This window comes from Bufo gargarizans, chromosome 5 (assembly GCF_014858855.1).
Source record: "Bufo gargarizans isolate SCDJY-AF-19 chromosome 5, ASM1485885v1, whole genome shotgun sequence".
Taxonomy (NCBI): domain Eukaryota; kingdom Metazoa; phylum Chordata; class Amphibia; order Anura; family Bufonidae; genus Bufo; species Bufo gargarizans.
In genome coordinates, this window is record NC_058084.1 from 128521383 (window position 1) to 128545880 (window position 24498).

At 41.4% G+C, this 24498-nt stretch overlaps 1 protein-coding gene across 1 annotated transcript in view; it reads left to right on the forward strand.

Annotated features, from left to right (window-relative positions):
- The window catches only part of CDH2 (cadherin 2), a 300671-nt gene that overhangs the window by 61849 nt on the left and 214324 nt on the right, over nucleotides 1–24498 (forward strand). The window contains exon 2 of the mRNA XM_044294069.1: nucleotides 3721–3832. Coding sequence (XP_044150004.1) covers nucleotides 3721–3832 — 112 coding nt within the window. The remainder of the gene's footprint in view (nucleotides 1–3720; nucleotides 3833–24498) is intronic.

Consider the following 24498-nt stretch of genomic DNA (forward strand, 5'->3'; position numbering starts at 1 on the left):
ATGCGCCCCGCTGCACTTGATTGACAGGGCCAGGCAGCCTTGGTCTCCTCCTGCCGGCCCTGTCTGCCATGTATCTCGCGCCTGCGCCGTCCCGTTCAGTATTCGGCACAGGCGCAGTGAGTGAAGGACAGGATTAGAAGGACAGATAAGCAGTTAACTGCAGTAAAGTTATCTCTACAGATCAAGAAGTGGCGCCTTTCAAAATGTTTAGTGACCAGTGTGAAAATGGTTGAATTATTTTTGTATGTATATGTATGTGTGTGTGTGTATGTATATATATTTATATATATATATATATATATATATATATATAAAAATATATATATATAATAAAAATATTACATTATCAAAAATTCTTTAAAATCTGTTAAACAATAGGACGTTTTCTGATGACACATTCCCTTTAACAAAAGCAAATTGCAATACATCCTGGGAGGTGCAGGCGCTTGATGAGATGCTGACCACCTACAGAAAAGGAAATAAATTCCACCAGATATGTAAAAGAGTTTTATTTTCATGAGATAACCCCTTTAAACCTGAGCATTTTTCATTTATTGTATTATTCTATAGTAAGGAAGGAAAGCAAAGCCATGTTAATTTCAGCATTTAAAAAATAATATTTTCCTACATAAGGCAGGTGGTCTGCACAGGTTCATAGCCATCAATATTAAACACTTCTTCATAGATAGCTAGTGTTTTTGCTGCTGACTCCGAAACCCACTTAGGTCACCAGCAGAATAAAGGAAGCCTTAAGTATGCACTTTCACTCTCTAGTTCTCTTTTTTTAATTAGATTACATTTCTTCCTTCTGTAAAGTATTATTTGGTTGTTTTTGTATGTAAATCATTGATTTTTAGCTTTCACCTCACTTGTTCTGTGCCATATGCTCCAATCTGTTAAAGCATTCATCTGTAATAAAAAAATGTCCTTTGATGTGCAACCCAGAGCTTTGGCATATAAATATTGGCTGATTAAGGACTTGGACTGCTCCCTACATTTTTACCCAAAGGTTGGGTGTAGTCAGCTCTAGATTAATAGTGCTGTTCCAGCTCAATAAAAAAAAGCCTCTTTACTGTTCATGTGATAGCCACTTGTGGTGTAATAAAAATATGCAGTGTACTGTATTATGCCTAGCTTATGGTTAACGAGGTTTAAACAGTTAAAGGAGTTATCCCACGAATAATGTAAAAATGAAAATCAGACATCATATAGTACATGACAATCTCTTTCTAACAAAGCTAGAACCAGCTCTGTACCTCACATTGGCCCAGATATCTCCCCATTTATTGCTCTGCTAGATTTATAGCAAGCTGGCAGCTCAGGGGAGTGTCTTTTTGCTGCAGCTGAGGGGGCGTGTCCATTGCTCTCCCTATCACAGCTCAGGAGGCAGTTGAAAGAGGAAACTGAGCATGTACGGCCTTCTTAAAATGAGTCGGTCAAAGAAATAAGAAATTAAGTGGCATGATGCATATATATTTTATTGAATAACTCAGTGGCTATACAATTTTTTTTATTACATGCAATTAAAAAAGCCTTCGTATACAGGTGCTGGTTTGAAACCTGTAGAGTATTATTCGTAGGACAACCCCATTAATGGAGAGAACTTATCATTCCCATTGTGCCATAAAACTGGTGACAAAAAAGTCACAAATTTTGAGACACTCTAGAGCCTATTAATCTAACACTCTTTGGACTGAAGTCCCCCATACACATTAGTGTAGAGGGAAAATGATGGGTTAGGCTGACACTCTAATGTGTATGGGGAGCTCCCGACATATGATGTCGGGGAAGAGAAGGATTGGGTGGAATTAATATTTTCACCTGATCCTTTTTTTCTCCTGGGAGATAAGCTGTGACCCGAACTGGCAGGCAACAGCTTACTCCGCTCTCCCCATAGAATACACATACACGTTCAGGCCAAGCTAAAAGCATATGTGTATAGGGAAGCTGGGAGAGATAGCTGTTCGGCCGCCAGCTATTGAATGTGTATAGGGCCTTTAGACCGGCATATGAAATGGCATCTTAGTAAATTCTCCCACAGTCTTTTGCCTAAACAAGACACATGTTCCAAGTGATTGTCAATATCAGTAGTCCTGCTATATTTATATTTTGAAAGTCCTGGAACTTAGGACTAAAGAATTTACCCACAGTTAGTATGGTAACTATTTGTACCATTCACGTATAGGACTACAGATTTTTTATGGGTTAGGAGGTTTGTGAAACACCTGTACATAGGTGGCTCGTTATAACACACCTTCCTCCACTTACCTGGTCATAAAAAGTGCAAGAAGTATTAGACAAATAATGCACTTAATAAAAAAATAATAAAAAGAAAGGTCCAAATCCTCTTTATCAAAGAGGCGTATAGTCAGAATTGGTTAGTGGTAGATAGGTTGGTGACACGTATTCCCCCCAAAAAGCTGATAACGTACACAGGAAGCTCATAGGAAGTTTTTATTTTGGATCTTTGGGCAAGTTTTAGTTCCTTGTTTGTCATGCTGGAAATGAATTGACAGTATGCAGTGATTATAGTCACTGTCAAAACAGACTTATCCCTGCGAGCTTCCTGTCTGGTGTAGTCACTGGAAAGTCTCAGGCCTATCACCTGCATTCCTGCAGTGAGAAAGAGCAGGCAGGACCATTTGGTCTCCTCCAGACTCGGAGACAAAAAGCGAAGCTGTCAGTTCTCAGCCTCATCTTCCTGACAAATTGCGCAGAATTCTTTAAATATTCAGCATTTTGCCCCTCAATAAGCAAGGACATACTGATTTATTTTTTTATATACATCAAATCTTCTCTAGTAAATTGCCGCTCTCTTGCCGTATGGGTGTCATCTTCTGAATTACATTTTTATTGACAGAGCCTGCAGCTAGGTTTCTATAGATTTTAAGCTCTTTTCATACAACACATAACCTTTTTGTGCTTTATTGTTTATCCAATGACAAAATAACCGTTAAAAGCTTTTGCTTTCTTAGCTGTTTTCGAAACCCCTATTCCAAGGCCAATCTCCTTTCAGATGTTTTCTCGTGTATTCGCGCTTTTGAAAGGTATGAGTGACAATGGCAAAGATTTCTGATTATTAACAGCACAAAAGCAGCCAAATTACTCTTTTTCACTATGTTGGAGAAACATTGTTGGAGGTGCCCTCAAAAGAGTTAAGCGCCATTTTGCCTTCAAATTAATTTGAAATGAGCTAAACCGGTCAAATGTTATGTACTGTCTATTCTGGCTGCCGTATCGTAGTTTCAGACAGTTATCTGGTTTCCTTCTGTCTTTAGTTCATTACTGTTTTTCAGAACATTTTTAGGTGCTTGTTCGGATTCTCCGGCTCAGGCTTGACATTTAGAGCATCCTTGTCTGAAAATAAGTTTGCAATGGTGAAATGGTTTCGGCTAGCTAGATCTCCTCTGGAAGAATGTTTTTACTCTCCCTTATGATTCCACTTAAGGCTCAACGACTGCTAAGTTCAATTGTTAAAAGAAGCAAGATTGTTTAGAGTTTAGATCTTACCAGACAAGTGGGATTTGTTTCTTCCATGCCAGTTATCAAAAAGTTTAACCCTTTGCCCCCACAATTCTAATTGTAAACCTTTTAGAACCTAAACAAGTCGTTTATACGGAGCTGGAGAGAAAAAAACGTTTTTTTTTTTTTTATGTCGAGTGAAATGTCAGTTGATAATGGTGCGTGTGTGGATAACAGACGTATTCTGTTTCATTTCAGGGACCAGCAGAAGCACTCGGGGGATCCAGATTATGCAAGACAGGATTTCTTGAGGATGTTTATCACGCAAGTGTGTACAGGAGCGTACATGAAGGGCAGCCTCTCCTAAATGGTAAGGTCACCATGAAAAACATAGCTGTACATTATAGTTGCTTTTTTCTTTGATGAAGACTTTTGTTCATTTCACAAATTATTACTGTACATGCACTTTTTTTTGTCGTGGGTAAATCCAACTTTAGCTGTGAGCCAGATATTGGAGCATTGCGTATGACATGAAACCTATTCACATATCTTTACATCTTCTATTAATCACACCTTATGCAAGAAATCTTGAAAGTGTTTCTGAGACTTAAATACTGATTATCTATCCTCTGGATAGGTCATCAGTATCTGATCATTGGGGGTCTGACAACTGTGAAAGGTCCCTTGACAATATTCCCCCACCAGAAGTCCTTGCAATCAGTGGGGAAACCTATCTGTAATTGTTTCATTTCCCTGCAACCCCATCGCAGGAGAAGCGAAGCATTACATAGTGTCCGTTATCTGTGTAATGCAGGACAAGATTGGTCCTCCAGAGTAAAAGATGCTCATTATAGCCACCCTGTCATGGAGAGATACCCTAATAGAGAATATGAAAATGGGTTTTCTAAACGAGACCGTCTTCTTAAGATCAACCACCAAATGTCAATAGATTTGACATAATCAGGCAGTCATTCCATACATATGCAGTTCCAGCTGACAACCGGCTGAAAAATTCTACATGACCAATGTTGCCAGACATTGTGTAAAAACGTTATACTTTTAAAAGAATGATTAGCCAAAAAAAAGTCTATAAAAAGGCCTTTTGGATGCCTTTTATCTTTATCTGCCTGTTTTACTCTAGGTTTCTTTGTTGTTTCTAGGCTCTGCTCCAAGGCTAAAGGTGGATTTACACGAGGCAATTATCGGGCAGATTATCAGTAGTGACGGTTAAACTTGTAAACGTGCCGCCGATCACCCGATGAACGAGCGAAATACTCGTTCATCGGGTGATCTTATCGTTTGTGCAGGCACCATCAATTGTCCTTTCTGGGCAGCAGATCGTGCTGTCTAAACAACGATCTGCCTCTCATGGCTATAGCGATATCTCCTCATACTGTGAAGAAGATTGCTGCATATAAATATGGCGGTCTTCTTCACTGAGCGAGCAGCCGACTGTCAGTAAGGAGCACTTCCCGACAATCGGTTGCTCCATTGGCCCGTCTAAACCCACCATAAGGCTGCTGCGCTATGCTTCAACTCACTTATATGGCAGGTTTCTTTTTCATTTCCAATGGTGTCAGATACAAAAATGTCTCTCACTGCTTTTATCCATTTCCCATGCTTTACAATTCAACTTTCCTTGTTCAAACTGATTCTTGTGTGTAATCACATGCTATCCCGCCTAAACCCAATGGTTGGTTCACGGAGAGCTGACTTCCCCTACAACAAAGTGGTAATGTTTATAAGCTAAAAACAATTAAAGTGCTAATATTAAAAAAGGAGGTTAAATAACATTGGAGATTCTCTTTAAAGGGATGTTGCAGTTTTTTAAACTGATGACCTATCTTCTGGATAGTTCATCAGCATCTGATCGGCGGGGGTCTGACACCCGGGACCCTGCTGATCAGCTGTTTGAGAAGGCAGCGACGGTGGCAGTAGTGCCGCGGCCTTCTCCCTGTTTACCTCAGGCCCAGTGACGTCACGACTAGTATCGATGGCCTGGGCGGGGCTAAGCTCTATTCAAGTGAACAGAGCTTAGCACCACCCAGGCCATTGATGCTAGTTGTGACGTCACTGGACCTGCGGTAAACAGCGAGAAGGCCGCGGCTCTACTGCCAGCGCCGCTGCCTTCTCAAACAGCTAATCGTCAGGGTTCCTGGTTGTCGGACCCCCACCGATCAGATGCTGATGATCTATCCAGAGGATAGATCATCAGTTTAAAAAAACTGCCGAACCCTTTTAAGCAATGGAATAGTGGTAAATAAATATTTCAATAGTTTAAAACAAAAGTGAATAAGTAATGTTATGGTGGGATGTGAGTGATCTGAGCATCTTTGTAACCATCTTATATCTCTTACAGTTTAGAACAGTAAAATAGTATCAACATTTGGCAAAAGAAAAAGTGTGTCCTTGACTCCAAATGGTGGAGGTAGCCATTTTGTCAACCGCAATGAAGCCCATTTCCTTTATGTCTGAATTATTCTTTTGAATGATTAGACTGTTATTTGCTGAGATAAATCACTGCTCGTACTTGCTCTTTAGGGGCCCATACACCTTCAATAGCTGTCAGCCAACATCTTTTCCTCCTGACATCTTTAAACACATGTATACCTGGGGATAATGGTGTAACGGTCATTTTACATGGATCAATCATTGGGTCAATTGTAGGACACGAGCATTTGTAGAAATGCCATTTCATGGTAATCAACCCGTGTAAAGGTGTAAACGCTCATCCATTGGGTGTTTGTGTCTTTTGGTGGGCACCCAAAATCAGTGTTTCTGAGCAGAAGATCATCCTATGCAAACAGGGACCTGCCTCCCAGAAACAATTAATCTATTGGCTTACAAACAATCGTAGTGGTGAGATACATTGGTGGTTGTTCCTGATAGTTGCCTGTTAAATTGTCAGTTTTAAAAGGACCTTAAAGGAAATGTGTCATCAGAAAATGACCTATTGTTTAAATCAGATTTTTGGTGATGCTATATGTAATTTTCCATGGCAATATCTGTATTTAAACAAAAAACGGAAATCCTGCAGTTTTCGCACTGGCCACTAAGCCTGATAATAAGCACCACCTCTTGGTTTGTACAAATCACTTTACTGCAGTTATCTCCTTCTCATTGCCGCCTCATTATATTACCTCTGTGTACAGACATCACAGGATTCCCCATTCACAGTTTATCAGCTCCTTCCTGTCTCTGCACAGGTCACAGAGCATGCCCAGAAAACTCTCCCATAGGAGTCAATGAGGTCCTCCCCTGACCATTCTGTCTATGGACCATGGGGATGACATAAAGCAATTTTATTATTCCTCTCTAAATGCTGTTGAAAACAGATGGCCACCCCCTTAATCATGATCAGGAAATAGAATAAAAACATCTACATTTAGAAAACCAATACAGATTAGTAAAAAAGGAGATGTGTTGGTTCTAACTGGCAGAAAAAATAAATCTGTGACACATTTCCTTTAAGTCTCTGACGTAGGCCTCTGGCGGTTTATCCCCTCCTAGAATAAAAGGATCAGTTATTGAAGTTCTATATGCTCGAACGTTCTTTCCGCTTACATAATCTGTTAGTAGATTGTTGTGAGGTGCATTGTTTTGAGGTCCCTCCACATCTATAGTCCCACCAAAATCCATGGGTTCACCCATTTTTCTTTTCTTAAAAAGGGTATCTCACCTCTACCGACATGTCTGATTTAGTAACTATTTGCATCTCCCATGGAATAACAATTCTGGAGCATCCATTCTTATGGCTCTATGTTGTGCCATGCCATGATTATTCCTGCTACAAGTTATGAACACAGGGACACCCCCCCCCCCCCCCCACAACTGGTACAACATTAGAGTCATAAGAACAGATGCTCCAGAATTCCTATTACATGGAGGATGCAAATAGTTACTAAAACAGACATGTCGAAAAGGGTGACAGGTCCTCTTTAACACACCTACATACTCAAACCAGTGGACTAGTACCATATTCTGTTGGATAATTGTCAAGAATTCTACTTACCCTTGTACGGGATCTTTAACACACTTACATGCTCAAACCAGTGGACTAGTACCATATTCTGTTGGATAATTGTCAAGAATTCTACTTACCCTTGTACAGGATTATCCGGCCACCATCATCGACCTTTATTTTTTAGTTCAATCTTTAATTTCTTTTAAACAACAGTCATTTTTAAGGCTGCGGCGGTTCACTCCCTGGTTTGATTATGCAAACACATATTACGGTTATTTTGTCTGTGAGATTGTTGCCGCTTAGTTCATTTAGATGCGGTGTAGCTGATAAAAAGGTTCCGTTTCCAGTGCTTTGAAGTAGATTATAAGGACCAATCTCTCTTCCTTTAGTTTCCTATCTTGCATATAAATCTTGCTAGATGGATTGAGAAGGTGCCAGAGGAATGGATTCTTGAAACAAAAAGCTATAGACTTGATTTACCTTGACTGTGTATGGCTATAGCTCACAGTAATGATATTTTCCCATAGCATTTTGCATTTTTCAACTGTAATTGAAACTTAAATGCAGGAGGAAATGATGAACGGAGATGTTTTCTGAATTAAGGTACTCAGTTCCTCCACTGCTTTAATCGCTTAATGCATACATTTATAAAGGGTGATCTGTTTAGGAAAAGAAGTGAATTTCAAATTAGACCGGATCTGTCAGGTTTTTAGGGAATTAAGGACAGATAATTCTATCCTAATGCAACAGTCTATCCTAATTTCGTTTTTACTTTGTCCATATTAGTCGCTAGAACTCAGGTCTTTTTTGTCAATTACCAATTCCTTTTAATTAGGCAATAGCACGTAAGTGCACTTCTTTGTAATAAGCTCTATTAATGGCCCAGAAAAGCATTTTGTTTCATGACCACAAGTGACATACTGCTTGATTATAAGCCTTTCATTAATGAAATGTAACTTTCAGTTTAAAGACAACAATCTTACCACCGCGCGCATGTAGCAAAAGGTTCTGTGCGACATTTTTCGTTAAACCCTTCTGAAGCAACCATTTTGTGGGAAGGAACAATAATGATAAGAACTAAAGAAATAGAAAACAAAAATTAAATAATTTGTAATATTTAATGAACCAGCTCATGCACAGATGTAGACAGCAGAACGTCCTGTATCTGAGCATGCTCACTACGCATTCAGAACGTGTTACGTGCCTGCACAGAAGGGTATGCAGCTGCGGACAGCGGAGAAAGCAGTCATGTATATTAATCACTTCACTGCTGCCTCTTGCGTCCTGTAAATCGGGTGCACAGATGTAGACAGCAGAACGTCCTGTATCTGAGCATGCTCACTACGCATTCAGAACGTGTTACGTGCCTGCACAGAAGGGTATGCAGCTGCGGACAGCGGAGAAAGCAGTCATGTATATTAATCACTTCACTGCTGCCTCTTGCGTCCTGTAAATCGGGTGCACAGATGTAGACAGCAGAACGTCCTGTATCTGAGCATGCTCACTACGCATTCAGAACGTGTTACGTGCCTGCACAGAAGGGTATGCAGCTGCGGACAGCGGAGAAAGCAGTCATGTATATTAATCACTTCACTGCTGCCTCTTGCGTCCTGTAAATCGGGTGCACAGATGTAGACAGCAGAACGTCCTGTATCTGAGCATGCGCACTATGCATTTAGAACCTGTTATGTGCCTGCGCATTAGAGGATGCAGCTGCAGACAGCTGGGAAACAGTCAAGTAGATTCATCGCTTCACTTCCGCCTTTTGTGTCCTGTAAATCGGGTGCACAGTTGACAGCAGAATGTCCTGTATCTGTACTTTCACTGAACGCATTCAGAATGTGTTACGTGCCTGCACTGAAGGGTATGCAGCTGCGGACAGCTGAGAAAGCAGTCATGTATATTAATCACTTCACTGCTGCCTCTTGCGTCCTGTAAATCGGGTGCACAGAGGCAGACAGCAGAATGTCCTGTATCTGCGCATGCGCTCGACGCATTCAGAACCTGTTACGTGCCTGCGCATTAGAGGATGCAGCTGCAGACAGCTGGGAAACAGTCAAGTAGATTCATCGCTTCACTTCCGCCTTTTGTGTCCTGTAAATCGGGTGCACAGATGATAGCAGAATGTCCTGTATCTGTACTTTCACTGGACGCTTTCAGAATGTGTTACGTGCCTGCACTGAAGGGTATGCAGCTGCGGACAGCTGAGGAAGCAGTCATGTATATTAATCACTTCACTGCCGCCTCATGCGTCCTGTAAATCTGATGCACAGATGCAGACAGCAGAACGTCCTGTATCTGCGCATGCGCTCGATGCATTCAGGACCTGTTATATGCCTGCACAGAGGATGCAGCTGCAGACAGCTGTGAAACAGTTAAAGTAGATTCATCACTTCACTGCTGCCTCTTGCGTCCTGTAAATCGGGTGACCACAGCTTTATGGCCAACCCCTATAAAATTCCATTGTTATCTATACTCCTACACTTCTTTGTACAAGTGAATAGTTTCCCATACTCTGTGTGGGAACTTTAAATGTATTGACTTGGATATTCTTGCTTCATGAATAGAAGGACATAACTACGGAGGAGGAAGAGAGAATGATGAAAAAATATATTTCTATTCTTTGACATTACTTGATGAAGTGGTAGACATAGGAGGTTGACCATAGCTTGGTTATCCGTATAGAGGCATTTTAGAGACCGCATTTTAGCAAAATAGCATATTAAAGGGGTTTGCATATGAGGGCAGGTCATTTTAACCTGCTGGAAGCCGCTCCCGGCCAGACATTTTCCAGCTGCAGGGGGAATGGCTGCCCGCATAATGCTGGAATGGTCCAGGTCCACCAGAGCTGGGCAGGGGGCGCCACTCTGTGATATCAGACATGTGGGGAATCTCATTTTGGCAGGAAATACTCTGTAAAGGAATGACATTAAACTAAAGACCTGGAGAATGGGTGGGCTGCACAAGTCCATGTCATTTTGTACTTTAATAAACTATGTAGGTTTTAAATCAGCTTAGATAATGAAAAAGTAGCCCTGGCACAGTAATGGAAAGCAACACAAATATTCAGCTAATTTGTTGCAGCTCCAAATAATCCCAGCCTGCCTCGCCGAATTGTCAGTAATCTTCATTGGTGCTTAGAAACAGCACTGAGCAGCAGATAACCAACTAATTAATTCATTTTTAAAATAGAATTGCCATCAGCAACTGAATTTAAATAAAGAAAGAACAGTTTAAGTTTTGTGCCGGCAAAGCATACCTTATACGAGCGAGCAGGCATTATATATCTGCGCTGAAGAACATTTCTTCCATTTGCAGGAAAAATGACTATTCTAACCCTAGTTTTTATTAGACTTGCAGGATATTGAAAGAACTCATCCGTTTTCACCTTTAGGGATATTTGATAGTTTAGCTCTGTATGGAAATTACAGCTCAGTGTGTACGCCAAGTGTATCTAAGGAAGCTACCTATTGGATTCTTTTTAAAAGATAATCATCTACAAGTCTTTTTTATCTCGAATTTGCTGGAGTATTACACGACTGGCACACTACCGCGTCCATTAAGGTTTTAAGGAGTTTCTCGGGTGGGGGTTGCGTAAACATTCATCAAGTTATTAAGCAGTCCTTCATATTACCAATTGTTTTCCCTTTCCTTGTTCCTTTTTTAGTTTCTCTTCATGGACACTAAGGCTACTTTCACACTAGCGTTGTTTAAATCCGGCGTTCAGTTCCGACACCGGAACTGCCCGCCGGATCCGGAAAAACGTGTGAAAACGGATTACATTTGAATCCTGATCAGGATTTTGATCACAATGAAAAAATGCATTGGAAAAAACGGATCCGCCATTTATGGACTTTAACTTTTTTTTTCAAGTTTTTCGGGTTTAACATGCAAAAGCCGGATCCGGTTTGACTGAACACACGGCGCCGGCATTAATGCAAGTCAATGGGGAAAAAGACCGGATCCGGCGTTCAGTCAAAGTGTTCAGGATTTTGGGCCGGAGGTAAAAATACAACATGCTACGGTTTTCTGAAAAGCCTGATAAGTCAAAAAGACTGAACTGAAGATATCCTGATGCATCCTGAACGGATTACTCTCCATTCAGAATGCATTAGGATAAAACTGATCAGTTCTTTTCCGGATTTGAGCCCCTAGGACAGAACTCAATGCCGGAAAAGAAAAACGCTAGTGTGAAAGTACCCTAAGACAATGTCTCCTCCATTACTATCGATGAATGCCATGCTCACACAACAATCTCCAGTAATGATGGAGGACCATTACTGGTGATGCTGCATCAGAATTTCAGACTCGGTCTTTTCATGGACAAGTAGCTACCAGTTCCTTGGGTAGAAGAGAACAAATACAGGAAACTCTTAGTTAAGCAGAAAACAAACAAGTAACAAGCTTTTACAACTTGTGTTGTAACGTGTTGTCCAGACACTTCACTCTGACACTGAGATCGAAACATCACTGCTGCAATTTTCACACTGGCTTGTAAGCCTAATAATACACTACCACTTCTTGTTGTGTGAAGAGCTCATTTTAGCAGTCATCTCATCATCATCTAAGGCAGGATTACAATGGAAGAGAAAACTAAATAAATATACCAATACCCACCATGTAAAATAGGTGATGTCACAGCTTATCTAAAAACCCTCCTCTACAAAGATCACAGACTATGTCTAGAAAACTTCCTCAATGGATATCTCCTGTCCACTGTGTCTATGGTCCAAGAGGATGTTGTAAAGCATATCTTTAGATGTTGCTCACGGCACCTCGGGCAAGATGGCTGACCCCGTAATCATGTACAGAAAATTGAATAAAAATATACAATCAGATTAGAGAAAAGAATAGGCCACTATCAGGTTTTAAATATTAAAAAACAATAGATATTACATTCACTTATGTATGAGGAAACTAACCAGGAGGGTAGTAATAACCTTTATAAACACAGGCACTGTCCATGCGCCCTATTGCAGATTTAGAGGGGTTCCTCGTTAATGAACGAGGAGCTGCTCTGCTTCTTGACCTGACTTGTCCATGCATTAGATGGAAGACCAGTCATTTAAATGGGTTCGTGAGAGAGGGTGGTTGAGCGGCACTCCTGGTTGTGGTAGGCGGTGCTCAGTGGTAAAGGTGCATATAATTAATATCGAAAGACCATGGCACTCTATAGCTGTATTTTAATTGCTTCTTTTATTTCATTTCATTGTATTTTTTTTATATTTTTATATATCCATCCAAAAATAATACGCCACTGGCCAACGTTTCGGTCTAATCTTAGGCCTTGTCCACGGCCTTAGTCTGCATAGTAAGGAGTCTCTGGGATGGTGTGACGTTGGCCAGTGGCGTATTATTTTTGGATGGATATATAAAAATATAAAAAAAATATACAATGAAATGAAATAAAAGAAGCAATTAAAATACAGCTATAGAGTGCCGTGGTCTTTCGATATTATTTAAATGGGTTCCACATGATGCTACAGCCTCCTCTGTTGCAGAGGAAATTTCTGGCCACCCTATCTTCCCCAAGTACTAACAAAGTATTGGGGGGTGCCAGCTTCCATTTAAATAAAAGGATCTCTTGTCTTGAAGGGAGTCTGACATCTTCTAAATCGTGAACACACCATCATGTAGGATATTTGTCCTGAAGCATATCCATACCCTTTTTATGTGAAAATCCATTTCTGTAATCCTGAAAATTATTTATAATTTTATACAAATAAGGTGTTTTGTACACCATGGGTGGGGCCACTCTGGTGTATCTTCCTTTATCTAGGGCTTCCTCACTTGTTTGAATGATAGTCCTTGGTAGCAATGATTCAGGGGAGATCAGGTGGACCAAGTGGAACGCTCCCAGAAAACCTTATTTACCTAAAAATAAAAGGAGTTGGTAAGTGGCAACAAAAGTATTTATTTTCTGCTGGTTTGTTAGTGAAGAGGTTTTTGTGGCTTGCCAAAGATAGCCACAATAGATAATATTTCAATACTTCAAACGGTTTATTATGTCAAATGCACAGCACATTTCGAAGGGGGATCACCCTGTTCGTCACGTGAACACATATATCAGGGCATGTCAACCTGCGGCTCTCCAGCTGTTGCAAAACTATAACTCCCAGCATTCCCAGTCTGCCGACAGCTATCAGTCTACAGCAGGGAGTGGTGGGAGTTGTAGTTTTACAACAGCTGGAGAGCCGCAGTTTGGCCAGCCCTGACATATATATAAGAGGGCGATCCGAATTTGACATAATGAACAGTTTGAAGTATTATCTATAGCGGATATCTTTGAGAAGCTGAGAAAACCTCTTCATTGACAGAGCCACAGAAAAGGATCTCCTAGTCGCTACTTACCTGCTCGTGTTCTCCCAGCGGGTGGATGGATTGGATCCATGGCTGCATTCAGCTTTGAGCCCAAACGGTGTTGTACTGATCACTACACCTAACGGTGAGTAGACTACTTACCACATTGTAGATTTAAGACTGTCCTCACGGTTCTTCACACGAGGCGCAGTCTCTACACAAAAATAAAAGGAAGCATTTCTGAGTATTAGCGGACTGGATTTCCACAAGAAAGGCGTGGTTATGTTTAGGGGCAGGTACCCTACGGGGCGTATATTTACTTTGAAACCGATTGTGGAGGTGGCAGACTTCCTTTAATGGGACAACGTGTTTAAGATCTTACGAGGTTGAAATCTTACCATGCCACTGTTATTATATAATCTTGAGCCTACAATCTGAGATCCCCGCGGCTGTAACTAGTAAATCTGAAGGAGATCTAAAGTAGTTACAGAGATAATTGTTATGTACAGTGTATGCAGATGAGCAATCCATCACCGAACAGTTCTCCCAACATATATTTAATTAAACCGTCATTACAGAAGATTATCTTTGTCAGCAAAATATTTTTTGCTTATTCATCATCTGAATACCAATGACACAGGACAATGGCAGCTTCTTTCTTGGCACTTGCTTCTCTGCCATGAGAAAAATGAAGGGCAAAGCTTTCCCTTGAACTTCCTGTTGTAAAAGATGTATGATTTCTTGTGAGAACGCAGTGTGCTGTGCACTTCTGCCGGCCTAATTGCTTAGTAGCCTTTCTATTTTCCAAAGCATTCTTCAGTCATGATTAGCATTCCCTATGCTAAAACTGAAATGAATAGGCCTTATGTGAAACGCGCAGATCAGAAGTCAGTGACCTCCTAAAACATAGCCCAAGAAACATGCTTCTGTTATCTGCGGTAGCATCATGGCTTCCGATCATAGCACAGACAGGTTGATCTGGAGACCAATCCATGTATACAGTAGTCCATCAGGTATCCATTGGGTAATTTAGAAGGAATAATTAACCTTAATTTTGGACTATTATCTACAGCAATACATGTGTAATACTGCAGATATGGAGTACAGATCACTACTTTTTATTTTCCTATTGCCCCCTACTTCCCCCCACTGTCAGCGCCCAAAGCTACATTGGAATACATAGTCCAGACTGCTGTGCCGTTCTAACATAATGGAGCGGACGCATGTGCACGTGTACGGCAATCCTGACGGTGTATTGCAATGCAGCTCTGAGCGCTGACAGCGGGGGAACGGGAGGCAGTAACCAAATAAAAGATAGTGACCTGAACCCCATAGCTGCAGTACAACCCATTTATTATTGTAGTTAATGTTCCAAAATCGGGGTGACAGATTCCCTTCAAACAGCAAGAATAGCAAGAGACTGCTCTAAACCTACCCTCGAGAAAACCAGAATCCCTGATGAAAAGCGGAAGAACAGAACCTAACATATTTACTTTCTGCTTTGCTTTTTTGGTTTAGGCCTTCTTCCCTATATTTGCATTAAAATGTTTTCCAGTCTTATAAAGGGATGACCTATTGCTAGGATATACCCTCAATGTATGGTCAGTGGAGTTTGATGTCTTATTGTGAGAATGAAGAGTAGCACAATGTCCGCTTCTAGCCCCCTAATGCTTTCTTCCCAGTAAGGCTACTTTCACACTGGCGTTTTGGCTTTCCGTTTGTGAGATCCGTTCAGGGCTCTCAAAAGCGGTCCTAATGCACTCTGAATGGATAAGGATCCGCTCAGAATGCATCAGTTTGCCTTCGTTCAGTCTCCATTCCACTCCGGAGGCGGACACCAAAACGCTGCCTGCAGCGTTTTGCTGTCCACCTGACGAAGCGGAGCCAAATGTATCCGTCCTGGCACACAATGTAAGTCAATGGGGATCGATCCGTTTTCTATGACACAATCTGGCACAATAGAAAACGGATCCGTCCCCATTGACTTTCAATGGTGTTCAAGACAGATCTGTCATGGCTATAGAAGGCATAATACAACTGTTCATGGCGGATGCATGCGGTTGTATTTTTGTAACGGAAGGATTTTTGCAGATCCATGACGGATCCGCAGAAAACGCTAGTGTGAAAGTAGCCTTAGCCCCATAGAAGTTGCATGTGCTGCTTTTATAGTATGTACACCCTTGTTACATGCATGCTAGCCTGTTAACCTGTATTCACACAATCAAAGAAACAGACCATAAAAAGTTCAGAAGTTCTAACTGATGTATATTGAAGAGGACATGTTCTACAGAAGATATTGCCCCTAAATTCAGCTTAGATATTCTGCCCCTTCCCCACTATGTATATGCTAATGCGTTACCAAAGGAAAGAAAGCAATCTACACATTTTCCAATATGACTTGTCCTAGATTTGCAGAACATCCATTTGTGGCTTCCAGTGGTTTCCCAACTTTGTACTGCATTGACCGTATGTTTCTTCAGAAAACGCAAATCTGTGGGCTTATTTTTTTTACATCTTCTTCTAATATAGCTGAATCAAGAAAACGTTTCCGATAATATACCTCTTGTGAAATCTGTTGGTTGTCTAAAATGATTATTAGTCATTTCCTGACTCTTTATCCCACAGCCATGCTTCATCATTCTTAAAACAGATCCAGTGTGCAAAACCTATTTAAACTACAGAACTAGAAGTTCCAAAATTAGAAACTTCCCTTTTTTTTTTTGCCTTTTTGGCTGACTCACATTTATCCAGTGGATATGCTCACGTAGCTTAGTACTTTGCTGTGTTGCTATAAACTAGAATTGAGAACTATGTCCTGTAGTTTTAAATAAGTGGTCCTGAATGCCAGAGTCCCCACACTTCTCTAAGGATCTACATACATTCGCATTACCCAAAGTACAGCCACTCGGCGCAAAAGTAAAGCAACACAGGGAATATTGTGACAAGACAACAATTACAGCCAATTATCATGCTTAATTGCTGTAATTAAAAAATCATTATATGTTATAACAAATTGTGTTTACGGATACAAGAAGCCAAAAAACAAAAACTATAAAAAATCCTACCTGACCGTTTTTGTAGCAAAACACTACAAAGTCGTGATGCTACTGTCAGAAACACATGACTGTAGTATATCGGATGTCATTCCTTCAAGGCCTCGGGGTACATGCCAAGTGCTGGTGGGCCACAAGTTGAGCAAGTGATTGACTCTATCTCAGCTCCAAGCAGGGTTGTCTTCTTCTGGACCTTTTGGTACCCTATTTTTGTGGGGCTATTACTAAAGGCAGTTTTTAGGTCTAACACAATGAGTGGCATTTATTAAGACCGCCAGTCTAAATTTCCTATCCAATAGTGTCTGATGCGCCACAGTGTCTTTGCTCCTCCTAATAACTGCGGCACATCTGCACAGGCCCGTGCGGCAAGATGGAAATCTACACCAGAAAGGCCTGGCATACATATCCGCGATAATCAGTGCCAGTTTCCTGGTGTAGATTCTAATAAATGTGCTGGGCCAGCTATAGCTGCCCCTGCACTACCCATTCCCTGTCCCACTCTGCTCACATTTTAGAAAAGTGTTGAGCGGGGCTCTAAACCCCGAAAAAGTAACAAGTTTGCGCAACCATGGTGTACGCCAAACTTTGCAACCATTTGACACCACTTTTATTCCATACAGCGGATGATACATTTCCCCCAGTGGCTGCTTTTTTTTTTAGCATTGACCTTGGAAGATGAGCTAGATATAATCAGCATGTACTATAAGAGTCGGGGCTTTTTATTATTTTATTTGAATCCTTATTTTATACTTACATCCGCTACATTATACTGGATCCCAGGTTTACTTTTAACAGAATTGATATTTGCAGAGCTAAATGCAAATCCTGCATCATTGAAATGGTAATTTCAGCCAGGTCTTTCCCAGTCCCTAGAACACTTGTGCGCATTTCTAGTGCTTTCATATCGTCTACAATCTGTCAGTGTGATTTTTGCATACAGCTTGTCAGGTGAATTTTGTTTGCATGTATAATCAATAGGCACTGAAAACCTGGTGTCAAGAAATGTTAGGAAAGAGACGCAAATCAAATGAAGTGCTAGTGCTAAATATAGAGCGTGGTATCTTTTCATATTGTTTATCTAGTCAAGACGGTAAGAAATCCATGTTCAGTGATTGTTTAGAACACATTGCATAAAATAAGACACACTTTTTGCTCTCCGGAAATTTCGATCATGCAGAAAAAAAAGGTACCATAAAGCGCTGAAAAGGAGCATTTGGTTGGGACTGCTTTCAACATTATATGAGCATTTCATTTTAAAACTCTTTTTGGGGGTGAGGTTGCCCATTATTAAACTATCCCGGCAGCTCATGTCCTCCTAATAACTCTAGACAATTTCTATACGCATACAATTGGATTCTTGGACTTTAAAGGGGTTGTCTCATCTGAGACATTGGTGGCCTATCGTTAGAATAGGCCACCAATGTCATATAGGTGGGGGTCTCACCCCTGGGACATGCAGCCGCCTATAGAATGGGGTATCCAAGGTGAACGAGAGCGCACCACGCAAGTGTAGCTATCCTCCATTCACTTCTATGGTACTTCTTCAAATAGTCGTGTGCACATGCTCGGTTATTTTCAGAACTCCGATAGAAGTGAATGGAGAGCTTGGTGCGCTCTTGTTCACTTTGGGGGTCTCTGTTCTAGAGATAAATGCGAGTCTTAGAGGTGGGACCCGTACCTATCTGACGTGGGTGACATATTCTAGTGATATGCCACTAATGTCTCAGATGACACAACCGCTTTAAAGGGTTAAGCAGTTGGAAACAAACTCCAATACCTCTATTTATCTTACAAAGGATCTAGTTCAAAAGCTGTTGGCCAAACGCATATCCGACCAACAGCTAACTCTCCTGACTCCCCAATTGACAAACACACTTGGGTCGGCTGAGCCTCTATGTGTTTTCAGTGGGGAGAGAAGATAGAGCCGCTGCCAGAAACCTCTGGTAGAGAACATAAGGATCGGGTGTTAAAATTCTGAGCTCTTGATCATTCTCTTTCCTGACATCATCTGTCAGTCAAGAACTCCCCATACAAACCAGATTGTCGGCCAGTCTCACCAAAACCACTGGGTTCGCAGACAGTAGCCTGAAGTGTATGGGGGCTTTTAGTCCTCCAATGTTTCCAGCACTGCAACTCTGGTCCTCCCTTTATCGGTTACATACTGTAATGGTATTCTCATGCCGTATACCACTGTGGTCAGTGATTGGCAGCAGTGGTCACATGCCATATACAGCTATATCACTGCTGGAGCCTGTAAACACAAATCAGAGATACGGACCGGAGCTACAGCACTGGACATTTTGGTGGACTAAGTGGTGAGCATAGGCTCTTTTATTATTTTATCACTGTAGAGAACTGGGGGAGTTTTCTTATATTTAGAGAACCCTTTTAAGGCTGAGACCTAATAGTAATATAGGGCAGCCCATGAGTCGATCATGCCCTCATTGTTTTCGAGTAAGAGAAAAATGACGTAATAATCACAAGAATTTTGTCATGGTTGCAAATTATGAGCATTGAGGTCATTTATGGGCTGCAGTAGTACCACCATTTTACCTCGACACATGGGTGTCACCATGGTGCGGTAGCCTAAACGTTCTCTGTGCCTTGAGATAATGTTTTCTTAATGATACTACTTAAATGTGCAATCTTCCCGTTTTAAGGGCCAGAAAGGTTTGTACTTGATGTCTGGAGAAGCTAGTAATTTAGGGTTTATTGATCCCTATATGAAATGTGCTGTGCGTACACGAGTATTGCTGCTGCTGTGACAAATCACTCCTCTCGCTGAACGTATACCAGGTAGATAACAGGTGCTGTGAGAATTAGTTTCTACAGAATCGATTTGTGATGATGTCTTTTAGAAAGAAAGGTCGTGGCAGGTGAGCTGCCTTTGAAGCACCCTCAAAATTCAGCTGTTAAAGGTGTCCCCTTCACAGCGACCATCAGAAGAGTAGATGATGTCTGTTTGAACAAGCTGATCTATAGGTGGTGATCAGCTGTGGTCTCTGGTGGCATGAGATGGCCGATGCCACAGAAATCAGTGACCCTTGAAATTGACATTTTTTCATATGACTCATTAGCAGCTTACCTGTGCACAAAAGGGCTAAACTATGTAGACAAAGCTATATTTTTCTGCACTTAGCCTAACTGCAGAGATTTTGTCGTACAGCAAAGCTGATATGCTGTTCTAACACTGTCCTAAGGGTGGGTTCACACTAGCGTTAGGGATTCCGTTATGGCCTTCCGTTATAACATGGTTCTAATGGAAAATAACGGAATGTCAGAATGGGAAAGCATAACGGATCCATCTGGGTCCCGCTATGCAAGAAGGAAAACAAAGTCCTGTCGACAGGACTTTGTTTTCCGTCTTGCATAACGGGACCTAGACCGATCCGTTTTGATTCCCATAGACTTCTATTAGGACAGAGAGCAAACGGAATGCCTTTTAAAGGCTTCCGTTTTGCATTCCGTCATAATACAAGTCTATGGGCAGAAGGACGGATCAGTCCTTCCGTCTTATGGATTCCGTTATTTTCCGTTATAACCATGTTATAACGGAAAGCCATAACGGAATCCCTAACGCTAGTGTGAACCCACCCTAAGCATATAAACGCAGTCTTTAGCCTAAAACCATTTATTTTAAGCCTATTTCAGATGGAGCACTAAAATAAATAGAATTAACACCAGTTTTTCTGGAAAAACTCAGAGCAGGCACTACTGGTGTCCGTTTTCTGTCTGAGACTCATTAATTCAAATGAATGGGTCTGGAAAAATTTCAGACGCACCTGGACGCCAAACAGGCTGCCCTCATTCCGCTGCTATAAACCCTGTATACATATAAATCTTTTAGGTTTTGCATCCTGGAAGATAAAGTCATGGTCATTATTTTTGTGCTAGGAATGGGGACAGTTTTCCATAATGAGTATGGTGATCAGTGGTGCTTATACCAGATTACTACAAGCTTGTTATATTGCTAAAACTTAGAAGTAGTGTAACATAATATGGCCCTAAGTAACCTCAGACTTTTTAGCATTGAGCTCTAAATATATTTTATCATTAAAGGAATAGTGCGGGCTTTACTAAGTGATGGCCTATGTTCAGGGTGGGCCATCTACCCTGAGGGATCTGACACCTCACACCGCGCCAATGAGCTGTTCAGGTATAGCTCCATTGTTGGCAGTCGGCGCTGGAACTACATAACTCTGCCATCCTTGTAATAACCTTGTAGAGGACAGCGCCGTCACTGCAGTGCTTCTTCCATTGAATTAAATTATGGCAGGCTGCGGTGACGAGCGCTGTCCACTACAAGGGTGAAGGAGCTGTGTAGTTGCAGCGCCGACTTCCAGCAATGGAGCTACAACTAAAAAGCTGATCTCTGGAGGTGCGGGGGTGTCAAACCCACTCCTATCCTGAGGATAGGCCATCACTTAGTAATGCCCAGTCAACCCCTTTAACAGAAGCATGTGGATATACAGAAATATGATGAATGCCATTTCCAAGCATTGTATAAAGGAAGTCATAGCCTCTGAAGGAATGCTTAGCTATCTACTTATGTTTAGCTGCACTATAAGCCAAATCATAGTCTCCATTTAGAGAGTTATTAGACCCGGAACTGCTGTGGTGGGTGGGTGAACAAAGCCCTCTTTGGTCTAAAATCCTGTTGAAGTTTGCATTTTATAGCCGCTGAAAGTGTTATTTGGACATTTTATTTAGTTTCTCTGCAGCTGACTCTGCTGTAAAAGCAATTTACAAGGTAAACAGGTCAGGAGGGGAACACGTCTTGCATTAGTTAACTGATAGGGAAGGCAAGGCTGCTGGCGAATCAAAATGATCCTCTTCTTGGCTTTTATATTCCGTTCTCTTTTAGGCAAACTTGTCCGGTCAGTCAGCCAGATTTGTCAATACTGTTGCTGGGGATGAAGTAAAAACTGCCATTGGCATGTCTGAAACATATTCCTTATATTGCTGCGCAGTTCATAATCGATGGGGCATAAAATACAGAGGGCTGAAATCAAAATGTGCTCATTCCCAAACTCACTTACTCCTCACCCATACACCTTCAATAACTTTTGGCTTAACGATGGTTCTGCTGCCAGCAGTCTTTCCCGACTTGACATACACAGATATAGACGCTTGGAACAGCTGAGCGTATACGTGTCTTCAATGCGTAGTTGAAAGAAAGCCACTGCCAGACACCTCTGCTGAGATAAAACTGTTGGGCGAAAATAACTCTGTTCATCCCTGTCACAGAGTTGGGTTCTCCTCATACACATTAGATTCTTGACCGTTCCTGCTAGGCAAAATACGCTAATCTTTGTCTTTTGTCTTCCAGTCTTCAGCATAAAAATGCTTGACACTTGTGTCCCCTCTCTAATTTCCCATGAAAGTGAGGATATGGTTAACCCTAGTTGAGGTTGGCCATCTACGTGGGTTTCCCCTGGTATACGTGCCACCCTATTCCATAAAGAGGATGACAAGGTGTTTTACAAGACGTTTTTATAAGTTATGTCTTAGGTTCCTTCTATGTTCTTTTACGTAAGGTCACCTGGTAGAGTGAGTATCTGGTGAACATCAGAGGTTCTGGATTTTAGATGCCTGGTCTAACATTTGATTGTAGGAAAAGTATGTAGCCTGTGACCTTTATAGGAGGGCTGCTGCTGTCCAGGTGGTCATTCTTTGTGTTTTTGTCTTTTAAATTCTAAAAAGTTAAACTGTAGAGGAAATCTTGGTCTCGGATATGACTACCCTTTCTACATTGTATTTTCCCTGGGACTTGTTCAGTGCTATAATAAAGGCTTCTTTGGCTGCCTTTATGAAGCAGACGCCTGCTGACTAGGAAATGAGTGCCTTCAGTCTTTTAAAACAATAACATCGAAAGGGGATAGATCACAAAAAGAGGTGGGGAGCAGAAGCCATAGGGGGTTCATGATGCCTGCATATACTTCCCATTAGCTGGTTTACATAGAAACCAGCGCCGCAGTGTCACTGCATTGTATGTTTGGTACTTTGTCTTACTTGTTGTGTGATGACATTCCTGATTGTTTCTGTTAAAATGAATGCTAATCCACACAAGTTAAGAATATGACGGGCAGAATAGTTTGTTTGATGAAACGTTTTATTTCCAGATATATGCTCATAGACACTTTGATCGTTTTTGACAGTATCAAAGTTCAAAGACATGTCAAAATAGCATTTACTTAGTTCAAAATTATACCGCTATACACGCATCAAAAGTTTTAGTTTTAAGGTTCTGACACATAAACATGACACTGTGTGTTAAGATTTTCTGAAATATACCCCTCATGTATGCCACTGTATGGGCATACAGAGGCATCCGTCTTACATAGGCTCCCGAATTTTACAAAATGCATACATACTAAATGTTATACTTATTTTTACTAAATGCCTCTGTATGGAATAGACCAGATACTATAAAATAAACTCTTTTGGTATATGTTAAGTGAATAGGACGCTATAGGTATGTTCAGTGTTGGACTGGGTTGTCTATGGCCCACCAATAAAATTAGTTCTACGGGCCCACTCTATATCTGCATGAAAATTTGACCTGCTTGCACAGCGACAGACAGCAAGATGTTACAAGATGATTGTGGGCGTCCCTGCAACAACTTCGAGAAGGTGGGTCCCTGAGGAAAGAGGATACTGGCTGAGCTGCCTCTGTTCCTAGAAGACATCTCAGCCACCCGATGCATCTGTAATAATAAACTGGGCAGTTTTTTGAAGGAGTTCGCCCTACTCGGACATTGATGAAATATTAATATCAGATAGGTTCAGGCCTCACTTGTGGCACCCACTCCTATCTCCAAAATAGGGCCCCTGAATTGAACGCATGCGCAGCTACCCTCTCACCACTATGGGAGTTTTGAAAATGGCCAAGCACTGGCTCCGCTATTCTCAGCAGTCACAGGCAGGGAATGGAGAGTAAGCCAAGCAGTGTGCTCTCCTTCACTTTGGGGGCCCTATTCTGGAAATAGGAGTGGGTCCTAGAGGTGTGACTCGCACCTATCTGACATTGATGGCTATGCTAAGCTAGTTGAAATGTTGTGCTAGGGGGGACTGAAGACCCACCTTTGTCAGGGGTCCACTGGGGGACTCACCTGTTCCGAAGTCAGGTATGTTTGACATAAGCATCGGCAACTTTCTCGGTGCAGGCATTGCTACAAAAATATGTAAAAGTAGCCATAGCCATACCACCTACTGTCATTCTGCTTACTACAGCACAAGGCATTGACAAGGAATTACTTTTCTTAACTTATGCCTCCTTCTTTTATTGGATTGCTCCCACAAGTACCGAGTAGACATGAAAACAGCTGTATAATAGGACATTGCTGTATAGTCAATTCACTGAAGTGTAGGTTAACACTTAAAAATGAGGACCTCAGGAGTGATCAGCTGGGTTCCCACATGACTTTTTTTTTGTGATAAGACCACATTGTGTGAACACAAGCTCAAACCCACTGTGTAGGGGAAACAATGCATATGGTAGACTGGGAAATATGCTTTCTCACCAGTTTCCTTCATCTGGTAAACATTCCAGAACGCCGCCTGATTGAACCTGTTTTCACAGCAAATAAGGGGATGTTATATCTGAAAATACCTTTCGGGCGATACGTCTTGTGATATGACCTCAAAGCAGCTGGAAAAGCCTTCACATATATATAGCGTGTTGTCAAGAATCCTGTTTGCATGTTTTTTTAACATTAT